Genomic DNA, 14,526 nt, shown 5'->3' with positions numbered 1-14,526 from the left:
CTGGTGGGGATGTTGGTGGTGGGCATGGTAGGGGGATGGGGGGGATGGCAATTGTCTTTACATTCTGCTCACTTTTGCTGTGAACCTAAAACTGCTCTTTAAACAAAAAACCGTTTATTAGATTAAAAAATTAAAGCTTTATTTAAAAAAGAAACCAGCACCCTCCCAATGCCCCCACACTGCCCACCCTCCCCCCCCCCACTCCAGCCCCTAGTATGTGATTTCGCCATTTTACAACCTGACTCTTGCAGCCAGACAGATGATTTTTCCCCAGAGCATTTTCAAACTATCAAACGCGACCGAACACGCCTTAAACAAGGTGACAGATTATTTTTTCTTGTGCACAAAGACACCCAAGTTCAGGCACCTATGGCTTTTTGTCAACTCATCCTTCCAGAGCCAAGCAGGTCTGCTGACAGGGGCACTGGCGTGACAGTCGCCAGCAGCTCCTTACCCGCTGGGACCGAGGGGGAAGGGACAGCTTTACATGAAATTCACTTAGGGAATCAGGCTGAAATTGAAAACAGAAGGAGCACCGGTCATTGGGAGAACGCGATGCTCTGGGACCTTGCTGCAAAACCTGGAACCTGTACAGAAACATCTCTGACTGAGGCTCCCGGCCCGCCAGGGCGCACCTCTAAGGAGGCAGAGAATTAAAAGGCCCCTTCCCTCTGCACAGACTCCTCAATCATCCTGCGGGTTTCCACGAGCATCCAAAGTGCAGCCTTGCAGTGGGCTAGTGATGAGCGAGGTGTGGCAAGCCTTCTCGTTTTACTGCATGTTTCAGCCCAGAGTTCACTCGGCCCTCGTCCTCAACTGCTTTACAGACTAAGCTCCCGGTGGGTTTTGAGGCAGCACTCTAGGGCCAGAATATTGAGGACAGTGCTGGGGGAAGCCTCTCTCTCAATCAGAGCATCTTAGACACTGTTTTAATGGACTTCTGTGCAAAATTTTTGTCTGAAGAAAAGATTCTAATGCCTAATAAAAGTTTCAAAAAAAAAAAAAATCGCTGGAATAGATGACCTCTAAAGTCCATTCAGCTAAAGAAAAGGAAATCCCATGTTTCTGTAGATCACATCCATCTAAACAGTTCCAGACCTCTAGATTATTTTTATAAGCCATTTTCAAAACTCTAGCACAGTTCTAGCACAGCTTAGCATTTTTAAATTATCCTAAAGTGCTCAAGAAAGACATGTGAAAATGCATTTACTGGAAATGAGTGAAGAGAAGGCTTAGAAGGAGACAGTCTTAAATATAAACCCTGTTTTATTTTCAATCCTACCAGCAGATTGACAAAACCTCTAATGAGCCAGGTGGCACACTGAGTAACTTTCCAAGTGCCCCTGACCCCTGGCACATTTGTAAGGGGCAGCACTGATGCTGCTCTATTTCATGGGCCTGTGACAGAGACGAGTAGGTAGAATGAGTTGTGGATTACAAATATCCAAAGTGGTCATGGATATAAACTACTATTGTAATACCCATTAAGAGCATTATGTTTTCAACTGTTCTTCTAAACCTAAGATGTGTACTATGTGCTAAGTCACCAGTTTCTGTGACTTCTTTTAAGCCTTATAACAATAAACCAGAGTGGAAAAAAACAACATATCCTTAACTAAAGGAAAGAAGATGAAAAAGAGAAGACAGGGGGAGCAGGAGGAAGAGGAAACATCAAGAAAGAAAGAGGAAGACAACAGCTATAAATAATCCTCTAAAAGGTTCAAAACATGTTGTGGATAGGTGGTCACCCTCATCAGAACGCTCCAGCCAGAGACGTGATGCTAGCTCCCATTTTCAAAGAACGAAGACACTGAAATTAGTTCTGTCCCTCAGCATTCCCTGAGAGACCTCACGATTCCACGCCTCAGAGGCCAGGATTTATTAAGTAAAGCTTCTCCTGCAGCTGAGGGGCCTCAGTGGTTTGTAAATGATTCCCAGGCTGAGGAGCCCCCGGCAGATTGGAGGCACAGCCCCAGCAAACAACAGTGACCTCTTCCCAAGCCGCTCCGCTCACGTCTAGGTGCTTCACTCCCATGACAAGCGACCGTGTTTTTCTCTCTTGTTGCAATTTTCACTTGGCAGATGGATGGGCCAATACTTGACCCAGATATTTATTTTTAATGTAACTTAGAAAAAAAAGGAAACCTTTATTCTAAGGCTCTAAAAACTGTCAGTCATTATGAAGTAATTAAGACCCAATATATCCCATAAAATTCCTAGAGAAGCTCAACCCCCTGACCCCCTATAAGGTTATTTTCTCATATTACATTATGGCTCCATTAGATGTGATTTGAAAACATCAGTGTGGGCACATTCATCAATTGCTTTTGCAATTACGTTTTAAGAACTGCTTGCTATAGCAAATTCCTCTCAATTTCCCTTCTAAGTCTTTGAGAATATAATCCTAAAACAATGAAAGAATAACCTATTTCCAGTGTTAAATGGGTATAAAGGATGTTTTCATTATTGTTCCTTTCCATTTGTTTTCTACTTAAATGCCCTATTTCAGTTTTACCACCAGAAATGCTGAAATATTGACGCATTTAACTACTTAAAGTCGTCAGTCTGTTGACCTTTGACCACCACACCTGTTCCTCAGCAGTGATTTAAGCTGTTTAAGGAGGTGAGTTGAACAGCCAAACAAGCTATAGAATATTAAAATATCAAGGTCATATGAAGAACATGTAGCACATGCAATAGTCTTTAGAGAGTCCACAAACCATCCAATTCACTCACCCCTTGCCTTTCAATGACAAAGAACAGACCTTGACATCATCATTGGAGTCTTTAGCCAATGGCCTGAAGAGGAAAGAAAGGCACTAAATGCCTCCTTTCACCATTCGAGGACAGCAGGATTGTGAGGCCCTATGTTTTGCCGCTTGCCAGACTTTAGTTATTTGAAGCGATAGAAAATCCTCATCCTCTCTGATGTCTAATGCTCAATTTAAATATCTGGGCAAACTCGGGATACCTCTAGCAAAATGTGCACATGTCTCTTCAGTTTCAACTTTGAACTACCCATCAGCATACAGGGTTCAGACCTATGTGAGTATGACAGACCATGATTTTGTCTAGATACTGCCAGAGAGCCCCCATAGAGTCACTCAAATTTTAGAACTGGTGGATGAAGGACATATGTGATGGTGAAAAGTTGCTCTGAGTTCAATAGCACTGGCTGAGTGCATGTTTTACTTATTGCAATGCCATCACCCTTGTATATTGAAAACTGGAGCAGGTGCGTACCAGGATATTACATGTAAGGTCTGCAGGCCACGCTTGGTGGACAAATCAATTTGCAGACGGCTTGCCCTGATTCTGCAGGACTCGGCAGTCCCCAGCCCAGGCCGGGAAGCCAATTTGCAGAAGCTTGAAAGGGAGGGAGGTGAGGGAGGTGAAAGAGCAAGGAAACCACTCCCCCATTCAATGATTTTCTTTCTTGGTCCTAAGTCCTGGGCTCCTGCAGGCGCTCTTTATTGTCACGACCTCAGCTCTGCTGCTGGCCGTTGCAGACAGGACTTAAAGCGTCTAGCAGACACAAGAACTATCTATCGGGAAATCCCAGGACTCAATATTGGGGGAAAAATCCAGCCTAACAGAAATGATAAACAGGAACCAAATGACAAAACTATGACCTCTTCAAATCTTAACATTTCCAACTCCAAAGCCACCCCTACTCTGAGTCCTTAACTGTAAACCTCACCGAGAGGGGCAGAATTGGTGTATGATCTAAACTTCCTTTGGGTGTTCTAGTCACACTGTGATCTAAGAAGACAAGCACATTTTCAACCCTTCCACTAAAATCTCTCAAATCACTTCACCTCTCTCGGCCTCAGTCCCCTCACTGGACAAAGAAATCTGTCTTGGAGGTTTCCCAACATTCTTAATAACTTTTCAAAATAAGGTGATTAGGCAGGACATCAACATATAATACAGCTGAAAGCTGTGCATGGGCTCTCCAAGCAGCTGGACTGTTATCTAGTTCAAATGTCATTACCTCTGGAGCTCCCGCAGAACCTTTCTGAAAGCCTAAGGGTTCCATGGTCACCCAGTTTGAAAGCTGCTGTATTGGAAGATGGTTGAAACCCTTCCAGGTCTCAAATGCCTTGACCTCCCCCATGACCTATGCCCCCCCATATCAACCCTTCAGAGGGGTGCTGTTGGTCGAGAAGCCAAGCTTGCTCTTTCTGGTGACTGAGGTTTAGAATAAACAAAACCAGCCGTTTTCTCGTTACCTATACTTTTTCCTCAGGCAATGGGTCCACTCACTGAACTAATCTGTCTTGCACAGCTGCCTGGATGGGCGTGTGCGGAAGACGGCACTGGGTGAGCAGGTATCTTTGGTCCTAAGGGTATGAGTCAAGGGTCTCTGCTCTTGAAGACTGCTTTGTGCCTCTTGGTTTGAGAGAGATAAGCATTTTTATCCCGCCTGCTACAAGTTTAAGGTGCAATTTTATGCCTAAAATAAGAGGAATAAAAAGCGATCAAATTGCTTGTAGCAAGAACTGAACACCAGAATTCTCGCATTTTCAGGAGTATGTCAATAACTTAGTAATTTACCTTGACTGACATTGAAATGAGTACAATAAGACTGACTATGCACTAAAAAGAGATTTAATGCAGTCTGCAAGGAATTTAGAATGAGTTTTACATTGCTTGATAAAATCTGCTAATAACAGAACTCACCCCTACTTTGAAGAATGGGATCATTCATCTCATGTAAGATACATAGACATGCGCTTCCACCCAAACACTTCAGAAATTAAGTCAAACTTAAAAAAAAGTATACTGAGTTGTTTTACATTAGTGAGGAAATTATTATTCCATGCTTAGTTAAAGCTCTCAAGCATCAAGGAAATAATTATATGCATTTGGAAAAGGGGGTGACATGACCTGACCTCCTAAGAACACAGATGAAGAAGAGAAGAAGATGGGTTCCGTGTGCTGTGCCAGGCATACTTGTTGCAGGCTGGCCCAGGCCCTGCCAAGCAATGCTTCACGATCCATCGTGTTCATCTTTAACATGCCCAAGAGCTAGAAAGTGTGTATCCTAGATTTTCTAGAATACTCAGATTTGAAACAAATCAAATAAGAATCCAATCACAACTCAACTGGTTTCATCAAGCAGCATTGCTCCACTCTACAAGAGAGGAAATGGGCTCAGGGCAGGATACGTAAGCACCTGACAGTAAATATTTTAGGTTTTGCCAACCATATAGTTGGTCGCATCACCACCCCTAGAGGGTCACATGAGGACTCCCACACTCTGCTCTTCCCACACCTGGGCTCCTGCTCAAGACCTCTGTTGAACAGCCCACTTGAAAATCCACTGGGGTATTCTGTTGATAAGGAAATGTCTGGGCCTCAGATTTCCCGTGGTGCTTGTGCAAATCTTATGAGGAAAAGTTGTGCAGCTCCTTTCATGCTTCTGGATTCAGTGCCACTTGGCTGTGCAGATTTCTAAAAGCTTTTGAATAGACTAATAAACATGGAATTGTTCTGAACATCTGTAAGCAAAATATGAAAAGATATTACCCACTGAATGAACATCCTGGGTTTTCTTGCCAGAAATGGGGTATTTGTATATTAGGCTAATGCACTGAAATTAACCCAGAATGCTTATCCATTGCAGAATGTCTTTTCATATTTTCATCTGTACAGTCGTTATTATAAAATGTAAGAATAATTCTCTATCTGAGCATTCAGGAATCTGAATAGCTCAATTACTTCTAAAATCAATGTAGTAAAGCAACAGCATGCCAGTTAATCAGTTGGTTTGCATAACAACTGTTTGAGGGGGTGTGTGTGTGTGCATGTGTAAAGAGAAAACCAGTGTCAGCCCAACTCCTTAAAACAAATGTGAAAGATCAAGCTTTCATTTGACTATAGAGAAAATTCTGGAAGACAGGAACCAGTATTCTTCACATCACAACCAATCTTCTCCTAGGACCTGGTGCAATGCCTTGCATGTGGTACCTTTCCAATAAGTGGCATATTTAATTTATTCAAGTAAGGCCTACATACAAGTTAGGCTCCTCATGGCTATTCCGGTCCAGGTTCTGGGTTTTCTAGTGCCAGCCAGATGCTGAGCTTGTAGGAAACACAAATGGACAGATGAATCTTTGGACATCATTTTAGGTACAAAACAGTGGCCACTAAGACATGAATTACTTCTCAGCACGTCTCTTAGATCAGAAATGAATCAGAACAGTGGCCCAACAGAGGTCTGCTGGCCATGAGAGATGCTACCCTGTGTCCCAGACAAGACTGGGTACCTGGTGCAGAAGCTGGTCGTGGGTGGCTTTCAGGGGGGTTAGAATTCAGGCCCAAAACATCTGGGTGAGGAAAGTTTCTCAGCCTGTGCACTATTGGTTCAGTGCTTAATGAACCTGAGGAAGGGAAGATTATAGATTACTTAAAAGGTACATTCACTTTTAAAGCAGGTTTAAATGAAATTATGGGCACATGCAAGGGATGGGAAATCTCCAAGGGAATGCAGGAGGCAAGTGAAGCCTTGGAAGATCATGGAGGTCCGGCCAAAACTCTGTTTTCATCATATAACTCAACCCAAGGTTAACTCAATTTGGAGAGAATGACCTGTACAGACTAAACTCACAATAGACTGAGATGTATATCTCAGAGTGGCATTTTATTGAATTCTGAGTGAGAATTAGAACTGCATGTCTGACCAACCTGATTTCAATGCATTTTCTTTCTGTAAATAATCCCCATAGGAGGACAAAAGATTGGAAAGTTTTAGAGTATGGATCAGAACATGAGGTTAGTGACACAACTTAAAAGCGCCAGGGTATCAGGCTCTGTGGGTCTGCCCAGAACACCCAAGAGAGTGGCTGGACCTCCCCTCTCCTAGGCTGTTCTAGCTCACCAACCTCCTGCTAAGGCCCTATGTTCCTTTTACATAGTCAGGGCTTTCCATTAGGTTACTCTGAAATCCTACTGACACAGAAACCAATCTCTCTTTCCCAGTGACTGTCCATCTCCACTGTGACTCAGTGCAGGCTGATTTTCTACTGCCATTCCCAACGGGCAACTTTATTCCAAATTCCTAAGAGGCTGTCCCCTTGTATTCTCTACAGACGTCAGGTGCAAGTGGCACCAAGCAATGGAGACTGCCCACCACGAACAGCCCCATTAGTGAGCCCACGATAGGGACACGTCCTCTCTCAGCTACTATGAGAAGCCACGTTATCTTTTCTATATGCCTAGTCACAACTCCAGTTTGGGGTTCGGAGTCACTGGCCTATCAATTTCCACATAGAAATACCATTTGGACATGAATCCACACCCTCTCTGGACACACACTGCTTCTACACTCACACCCACACTCTCTCACTCACTTCTCCCCTGTTGAGGCTGTGCAGACTCACTGACGCAGCAGGGGTAGCAAACTTGAGCCGATGGTTCCTCGGCCTGTGTTCACCCACCTGTGTGCTGAGATAATGCTTGTGGAAGCTCTGATGTGTGTCATCACATAAGAGGTTGCACAGAGCAGTAGTAAAGCTGGCCCTGTGGATTCTGTTAACCCCTCCTCCCATATCTCTGGCATCTGCCCCAAGAAACCACAAGGTACCTCAAACTCAAGCATACTGCTTTATGAGAGAAGGAATTTGCACACAATCCAGGTCCCTATGCTTCTTTTCTTGACAAAATAAAAGTAAAAACCTTTACAAAATATTCACGGATTGTGATCAAAGTTTTATAAACTTAATTGCAAGCGCAAGAGAAAGCAATTTTGAAATCAATGCAAATACTATAGTACAGACTAGTATTTCCCCCACACTGGACCTCAGCAATTACTATGCATCTTACCAGAGAGCCTTGGGTTTTTTCTTTCCTTCTTTCAAGTCAGACCCCTCCAGGGCTGACTTGTTCGGCAAGGCTTTGAGCACCAGAGGCTTCAGAGGGGAGGCCCGCCAGTGTAACCTGCTTTATGTCTCCCCCACCCCTCTCCTCGGTCAAAAATCTTTAATTAGCTGGTTACCATAATTACTCTAGCTAGGGACCTTATTTGTTCTCCTTCTCTGTTATTCCCAGGGACCTGAAGGCTCCACCACTTCTGTGCCAGGGGGACCTTCCTATCATAGCTCCTCTCTGCCTTTTTGTTTTTCCCTTTTATGATCAGAACAAAAAAAAAAAGCCTAGGGAAAGAAATCATCTCTCCTTCTGTGTCTGGGTAAGACCCTATAACTATCCCTTTCCAATCAGGAACAAGTTTCCATGACAACCATGCTTCCCAATGCTACTGTTAACTTAGCAGGTAGTGTTCATATCAAATCGAGTTATTTACCAACCTCCGTGGTTTCTGTACTTCACCACTGCTAGACGCCTCTAACACACCAGCTGTTTGCATGAACTGACTTTGCCCTTTTTCCTTCTAAACATAAGGAAGACAAAAGAATTTCCTTGACATTCTCCTTAATCATTTAAAAGCACACCAATATAATAAAAAATATAGGAGAAAGATAGATATGAAAGAGAATTTGTGACTTGGTGGAACGAAGTACAAAGGGATAAATGGAGAATGGCTGGGATATGATGACAGCTACGAGACTTACACCACGGTCAATGGCATAGACTTTGAGCTGAGAGCTAATGAGGTAGGGATTCCTGCTAGGTATGACCTTAGGTAAGTTATTTATCCTCTCTGAGCCTCAACACTCCCTCTGTAAAAGATAGAAACTGACATACTTCATGGAACTGCTTAGAGAAAAGCAAAGACAGAGAAAGTGCTTATTAGAGTGTCTGGCATATAGCATGAGTTTAACACATGGCAATTATCATGTTGTTATTAACATAAACAGCTGAACTGAAAAGGGTTCGAGCAAACAAGCAATCGCAATATTCTAACTGATCGTTAACATTTTGCTGGTTGAGGATAATAGGGATAAAGCAGTAGATATTTAGGGGTTTTCTTAGCAACCTTTTTCTCTTAGGCCATTAAGTCATGTCTGGAATGACAGGAATGAATCTATTCATTTCCATTCCTCAGACTTGAGAGGATACACCTGGGTGATCTCCAGGATTCATTTGAGTCTATTTATAGCTATGCATAGCATTTGTTTAATTTTGAAACAGAAGTAAAAAAAAATAGGTTAACCATTAAAATATTTGTTCATTATACCACATTCTCCATACCAATCAGAATATTTCAATCCTTCTCTAGAGCAAGAAAAAATAAGAATGTGCACATTTTTATAATATTTTCATTGTTGTACAGCTCAAATTTTATTTCAAAATAAAATTCATATTGTAGTAAACACATCAACATGCTCATTATTCACCAAGCTCCCACACTCCAGCTTTTCCCCTCCATCATTCATGGTGCCCTCGGAGGGCTGAGTGCATCCTCCACAAACCGACTTACTTAAGCCTTTATTTTAAAAAGATAAAACTTCACATTTTACACCCCATTTCCATCAATATAGTGGACTATAGCTCCAGATACTCCCTCCCTATTAAGACCTCTTAAAATGGTGAATGTAAGTTTTTTAGAAAAACATTTCAAATGCTACCTGAGCTGGCAGGAAAGGAAAGGAAATCCCTGAAGGTCAGAAACAAATCCAGAGAGGTAATGTGGTATTCGAGATAGAATTTGTCATGAGGGCATCTGCCTATCCTGTTAACCTAGAGTAGAGGTCAGCAAATTTTTTTCCTGTAAAGCTCCCAACAGTAAATATTTTAGGCTTTGCAGACCACATAGTTGGTTCCGAGCACTCAACTCTGTCACTGTAGCATGAAAACACTCATAGATAATATGTAATAATAATAATAATGAGAATAGCTGTGTTTCAACAAAAATTTACTTACACAGATAGGCAGCAAGTGGGATTTGGCCTATGAGTCAATAGTTTGCTGATGCCTGCATTATAGCATGGCTTTCAATGTTTTTCCTTCCAGAAAACACAACCAGTATATGAAATGTTCGTCTCATGTGGTAGATTGTTGCAATAATGGTACTGATTCTTGATACTTCCTATATTCTTGCCTTTGGGGAGCCATCCCATATTGTCTCTGGCCTAGACCATATGACGTGCTTTGGCCAATGGTATAAAAGTGAATGTAACACAAACAGAGAATGGGGCTCATCCTCGCTTGCTGCTCTTAGGTTCTCTGCATCCACTACCATGTGAATTAGCTCAGACCAGCGTGCTAAAAATATATGGTCCATCATCCCCACACCCCAGCTGGCAGTTAGTGCTAACCAGCAGCCAGCACCAATTGCCAGGCCTAAGAGTAAAGCAGCCTAAGCCAACTAGCCCCCAGGCAACCCACAGGTTGACCTTAGCCACATGAGCAAATCCCAGGTGAGGCTAACAGAAGAACCACAAAGCTGAGCCCAGCCTCAACTGCTGATCATCAGAATTACAAGCTAATAAAATGACTGTTTGAAGCCACCATGTTTTAGAGTGGTTGTTCCACAGCAAAAGCTAAATGGTACATTCCACAGGAAGATGATCATCTTCTAAACATATAAAGTGAGAGGCCCACAAGTATATTTATGAAAATAATAAAGACTGAAGAAACATTTAAAAAAGAAACATATTTCCATTTTAAAGAGCCTGTCACCCAACAGTTGTGACAAGCCCTTCCTTGTTTCTCCTAGTAATACAACAAAGCAAATTCTTCCTACCTGAGCAGACTTCTTTATAAGTAGGATTTGAAGTATAGCCTCCTGCAAAACCAACTTGAGTTGAATATACTCCTTTCAAGACCCAGAATTTCCTTTCAGCTCCCCAGAAACAGCCCATTCCTTAAAAAAAAAAAAAACAAAAAGATATTGATTATTCAAAACAAAGCAGTCACTGTACATTCACATACCTGTTAGACAAAAAAAAAAAAAAAAGGTGCTCCTGTCATTTGATAACCAAAAATGACTAAGATTTTATCTTTTAAAGAAAGAGATTTCTTAACATTGGTAAATAATTTCATTTACAATTATCTGCATATAATATCTCTTTGCTTTAGCTGTGCGAAAACTTAGAAGGCCTCAAATTTAATGGAGTTAGTAAATCTACACATTTCCAAATAACATAGTAAGGGGGTAACTATTTTCATATTTCCACATTCAATTCATAACTTGAATTAATAGAAAATTTACTGAATTATCCGCTCCCTGGTCACATATTTTTTTAAAAAATATTTTAACAAAGTATAGCACTAAGTTACTCATTTTAATGGGAAAACTTCCAAAATCAACATAAATTGGTGCATATTTCCAATTAACAATGTCACATATGTGTTTAGCGTTTTAAATTTTTTTAATCACTATAAACTTGCACGTGATAAATCACTACTTACTCAAAAGTAAGTTTTTCTGAGTTTTATTTCTGGATATAACGAATGCAGGAGAAGGGTTTGGAGGGGAGACAGGGAGAGAATGACAACAACAAACAAACTCACAAAAGTAGCATTCCATTCGACTAGCAAACACTGTGTCTATACCAGCAGCACAGGATCTCTTTGAACATCTAATGAAAATCACAACCCATCTCCCAAGAACACACACACTCACACACATCGAAAACGCTGCCGTGTACTTCCTTTGGCTCCAAATAAAGAACTTTCATTTTCTACCATAAGTTTCTAAACTGTCCAGTACAACTGGTGTTCTATGGCCCACTTCTAGATGTAAAAAAAGATTACTGCCTCACTCAAATTTTATATGGCTTTATGAAGTTACATATAACTGAGATCCTGAGTGGAACAACAGTTGGTAAATTAATATACACTATACACCTCTCATTCCTACACTCACTCGATTTACTAGATTTGATGACAGAGCTGAAAGATAAATTAGAAGTTTACTGAAATTCTCGACACTCTTTAATATTCTACTCTAAAAATCCAAAGCAACAAAACCCAAAAACCAATTTGAATAAAATTATACATTATACAAAAATATTCTATTTGCTAAAATGTGTTAACCAAAACTAGGTTAACATAAAAATATAAGACCAAATAATAAAATTTAATGCAGTAAAAAATTATTGTTGTGATAACATTGCAACATGGAAATGTCTGTGATATCATAATTATCTAAGGCTAAAGTAAAAAGGAAAAAACACAATTAAATGCATTTTTATTACAACTATTAAAGAATTTCACACCAAAATTAGACTGGAAGAAAATATACTAAGTATACTACAGTGATAACCATGACTGTATTATAGTGGTGACAATTTAGGAATATTTCTTCATTCTTCACATTTTTCTGTAACAGATTCCTATTACTTTAAAAATTAAAAAATTTACATTTTTAAAGAAAGGAAAAATATTCAAAGAAATAACATGAGCATCTGCTTATGCTTATGTTACACACCACTATTCCATTTTTTCCATTTACAAGTGAATTGCTTGCTGCTAGTGAATATAAATAAATATTTACTGAATATCTATAAAAATTAAGTATCCACAGGTCTCCAGCAAAAGGATTCACTATTCATTTGCTTTGTTGCACTCCCTGGGATGAGGGGAGGATGACAAGGATTCTCTGGAGAAGGACAAGTTGTAGGTGAGCGGAGAAGCTTCACTGCGCATAAATGACCATGAGGGCCCCAGGATCTGTGCAGAGCGCCAGGCAGAAGGCAGTCCACCCCTGAAGTTCAGGAGTCTGCAGAGTTTGTTGAATAAAATATTTCTGTGCTGCACAATGACTAACAGCGATGGCACCAGAGAACACCAGAATCCTTCAACCTTCATGTACAAGGTTCGTGACAGGCCACTTTAGTAGCCAGCCTGTCCTGACCTTTGCCCATGGTCCCACTCCAGTGGCCCCAGGTTTTTAAAACTTAAAATGTTTTTGGCCAAACCAAGCAAAACATTACCTGTAAGTAGAGAGATATTTAATCCACTTTTAATGCTTAATAGGGATCAAGTAATGACCCCATGAGGAGAATGAATGACCAGGATGCAGGTGGGCAAGGGTCTGGGCTGCCACGTGTGGCTGAAACAGTGTCTCAGGGACTGAAATACGGTCAATGTCCACATTTCTGGAAAGGAATGTGACTTAGGACACAGGTTGTTAGGAGGACAAAACTCCATGAAGCAACATTTCAACTAGGGACTGCAGGTTTAACCTAAACATTCTATTATGTGGCTTTGAAGGTGTGAGTGTGAAAATTGTGTGTGTGTGTGTGTGTGTTTAAACAAAGAAAACAGGCTTATTTATAGCAAAATTACTCATACATTTCAATAATCTGGTAATCATTATATCAGCAAATAAAATATAGTATGCATTACTTTCTTTAAATACTTCTTTTTAGCCTTTTGTTATAAAATAAAACTGATGCAAAAAAAAACACACACACACACACACAAAACAAACATATATTTCAATGCACTGTTATTAGGCAAACACCCTGACAACCACCACCGGGGCCAAGAATCAGAAGTTTGCCATCTACCCTGGACATGCCTCCATGTGTGCTCCACTCCAATCCCAACAGACACCCGATAGCCCAAAAAGTAACTGTTATCTGACTTTCACAGTAATCACCTCCTATGTTTCTTACACTTCTATCACCTAAGTGTCCATCCCTGACATTACAGTCTTGCTCATTTTTTAAATTTGGTATGTCTTTAAGTTCTTTTTTTTTTTTTTTTTTTTAAGATGGAGTCTCCCTCTGTAACCCAGGCTGGAGTTCAGTGGGGCGATCTTGGCTCACTGCAACCTCCACATCCTGGGTTCAAGCAATTCTTCTGCTGCACCCTCCCTAGTAGCTGGGATTACAAGCACATGCCACCATGCCCAGCTAATTTTTGTGTTTTTAGTAGAGATGGGGTTTTCTCATGTTGGCCAGGTTGGTCTCGGACTCCTGACCTCAGGTGATCTGCCCGCCTCAGCCTCCCAAAGTGCTGGGATTACAGGCGTGAGCCACCACACTCAGCCATCTTTAAGTTCTTTTAATCAATACATTGTCTCCATTCTTTTCCTTTGACCTTATCCCTTGAAGATCACAGTCTAGTTGACCTGTTCAGTTTCTCACACTGTGGATTCTGAGGACTGTGTTCTCATGGTGCAATTCAGTTCATGCCTCCGTCCTCAGAGGACAATTTTCTGCAAGTTGACAGAGGCTTCATCAGACTCAGAATTGATCCTTTGGCAAGACTAGAGGTGGGGCTATGGATGGTCTTTGATTAGAAAGCACAGAATGCCTAGATGTCTCTTTCATGTCTAGTTAGCATCCATGGATGCTCAATGCCTAGATGTGTTAATTCCTGGAGAGTTGCAAAATAGTGATCTTCTAATTCTATCGTTTCGTTTTCATACCTCATAATGAGAAGCTTCCCCTCAGCTACTACTTTGTTACTCAGTGGTACAATTCATAAGGGACAGGGAAGATAAATGCTTGATTGATCCATTTACATAGTGTCTTCAAGATGATGAACTTGCTATCTCCCAGGCTAATCGAAGAGGCTTATTTATAGCAAAATTACTCATACATTTCAATAATCTGGTAATCATTATATCAGCAAATAAAATATAGTATGCATTACTTTCTTTAAATA

The 14,526-nt window shown here is 41.0% G+C and overlaps 1 protein-coding gene across 2 annotated transcripts in view; it reads right to left on the bottom strand.

Moving 5' to 3' along the window:
• Nucleotides 1–14,526, bottom strand: part of MSRA (methionine sulfoxide reductase A) — a 349,549-nt gene that overhangs the window by 189,763 nt on the left and 145,260 nt on the right. For both annotated transcript variants that reach the window (XM_011970737.1, XM_011970735.1), the window contains one exon: nucleotides 10,649–10,768. In XM_011970737.1, coding sequence (XP_011826127.1) covers nucleotides 10,649–10,768 — 120 coding nt within the window. The remainder of the gene's footprint in view (nucleotides 1–10,648; nucleotides 10,769–14,526) is intronic.

Source organism: Mandrillus leucophaeus, unplaced genomic scaffold, assembly GCF_000951045.1.
Source record: "Mandrillus leucophaeus isolate KB7577 unplaced genomic scaffold, Mleu.le_1.0 Scaffold97, whole genome shotgun sequence".
Taxonomy (NCBI): domain Eukaryota; kingdom Metazoa; phylum Chordata; class Mammalia; order Primates; family Cercopithecidae; genus Mandrillus; species Mandrillus leucophaeus.
This window is presented reverse-complemented; position numbering and strand designations above follow the sequence as displayed.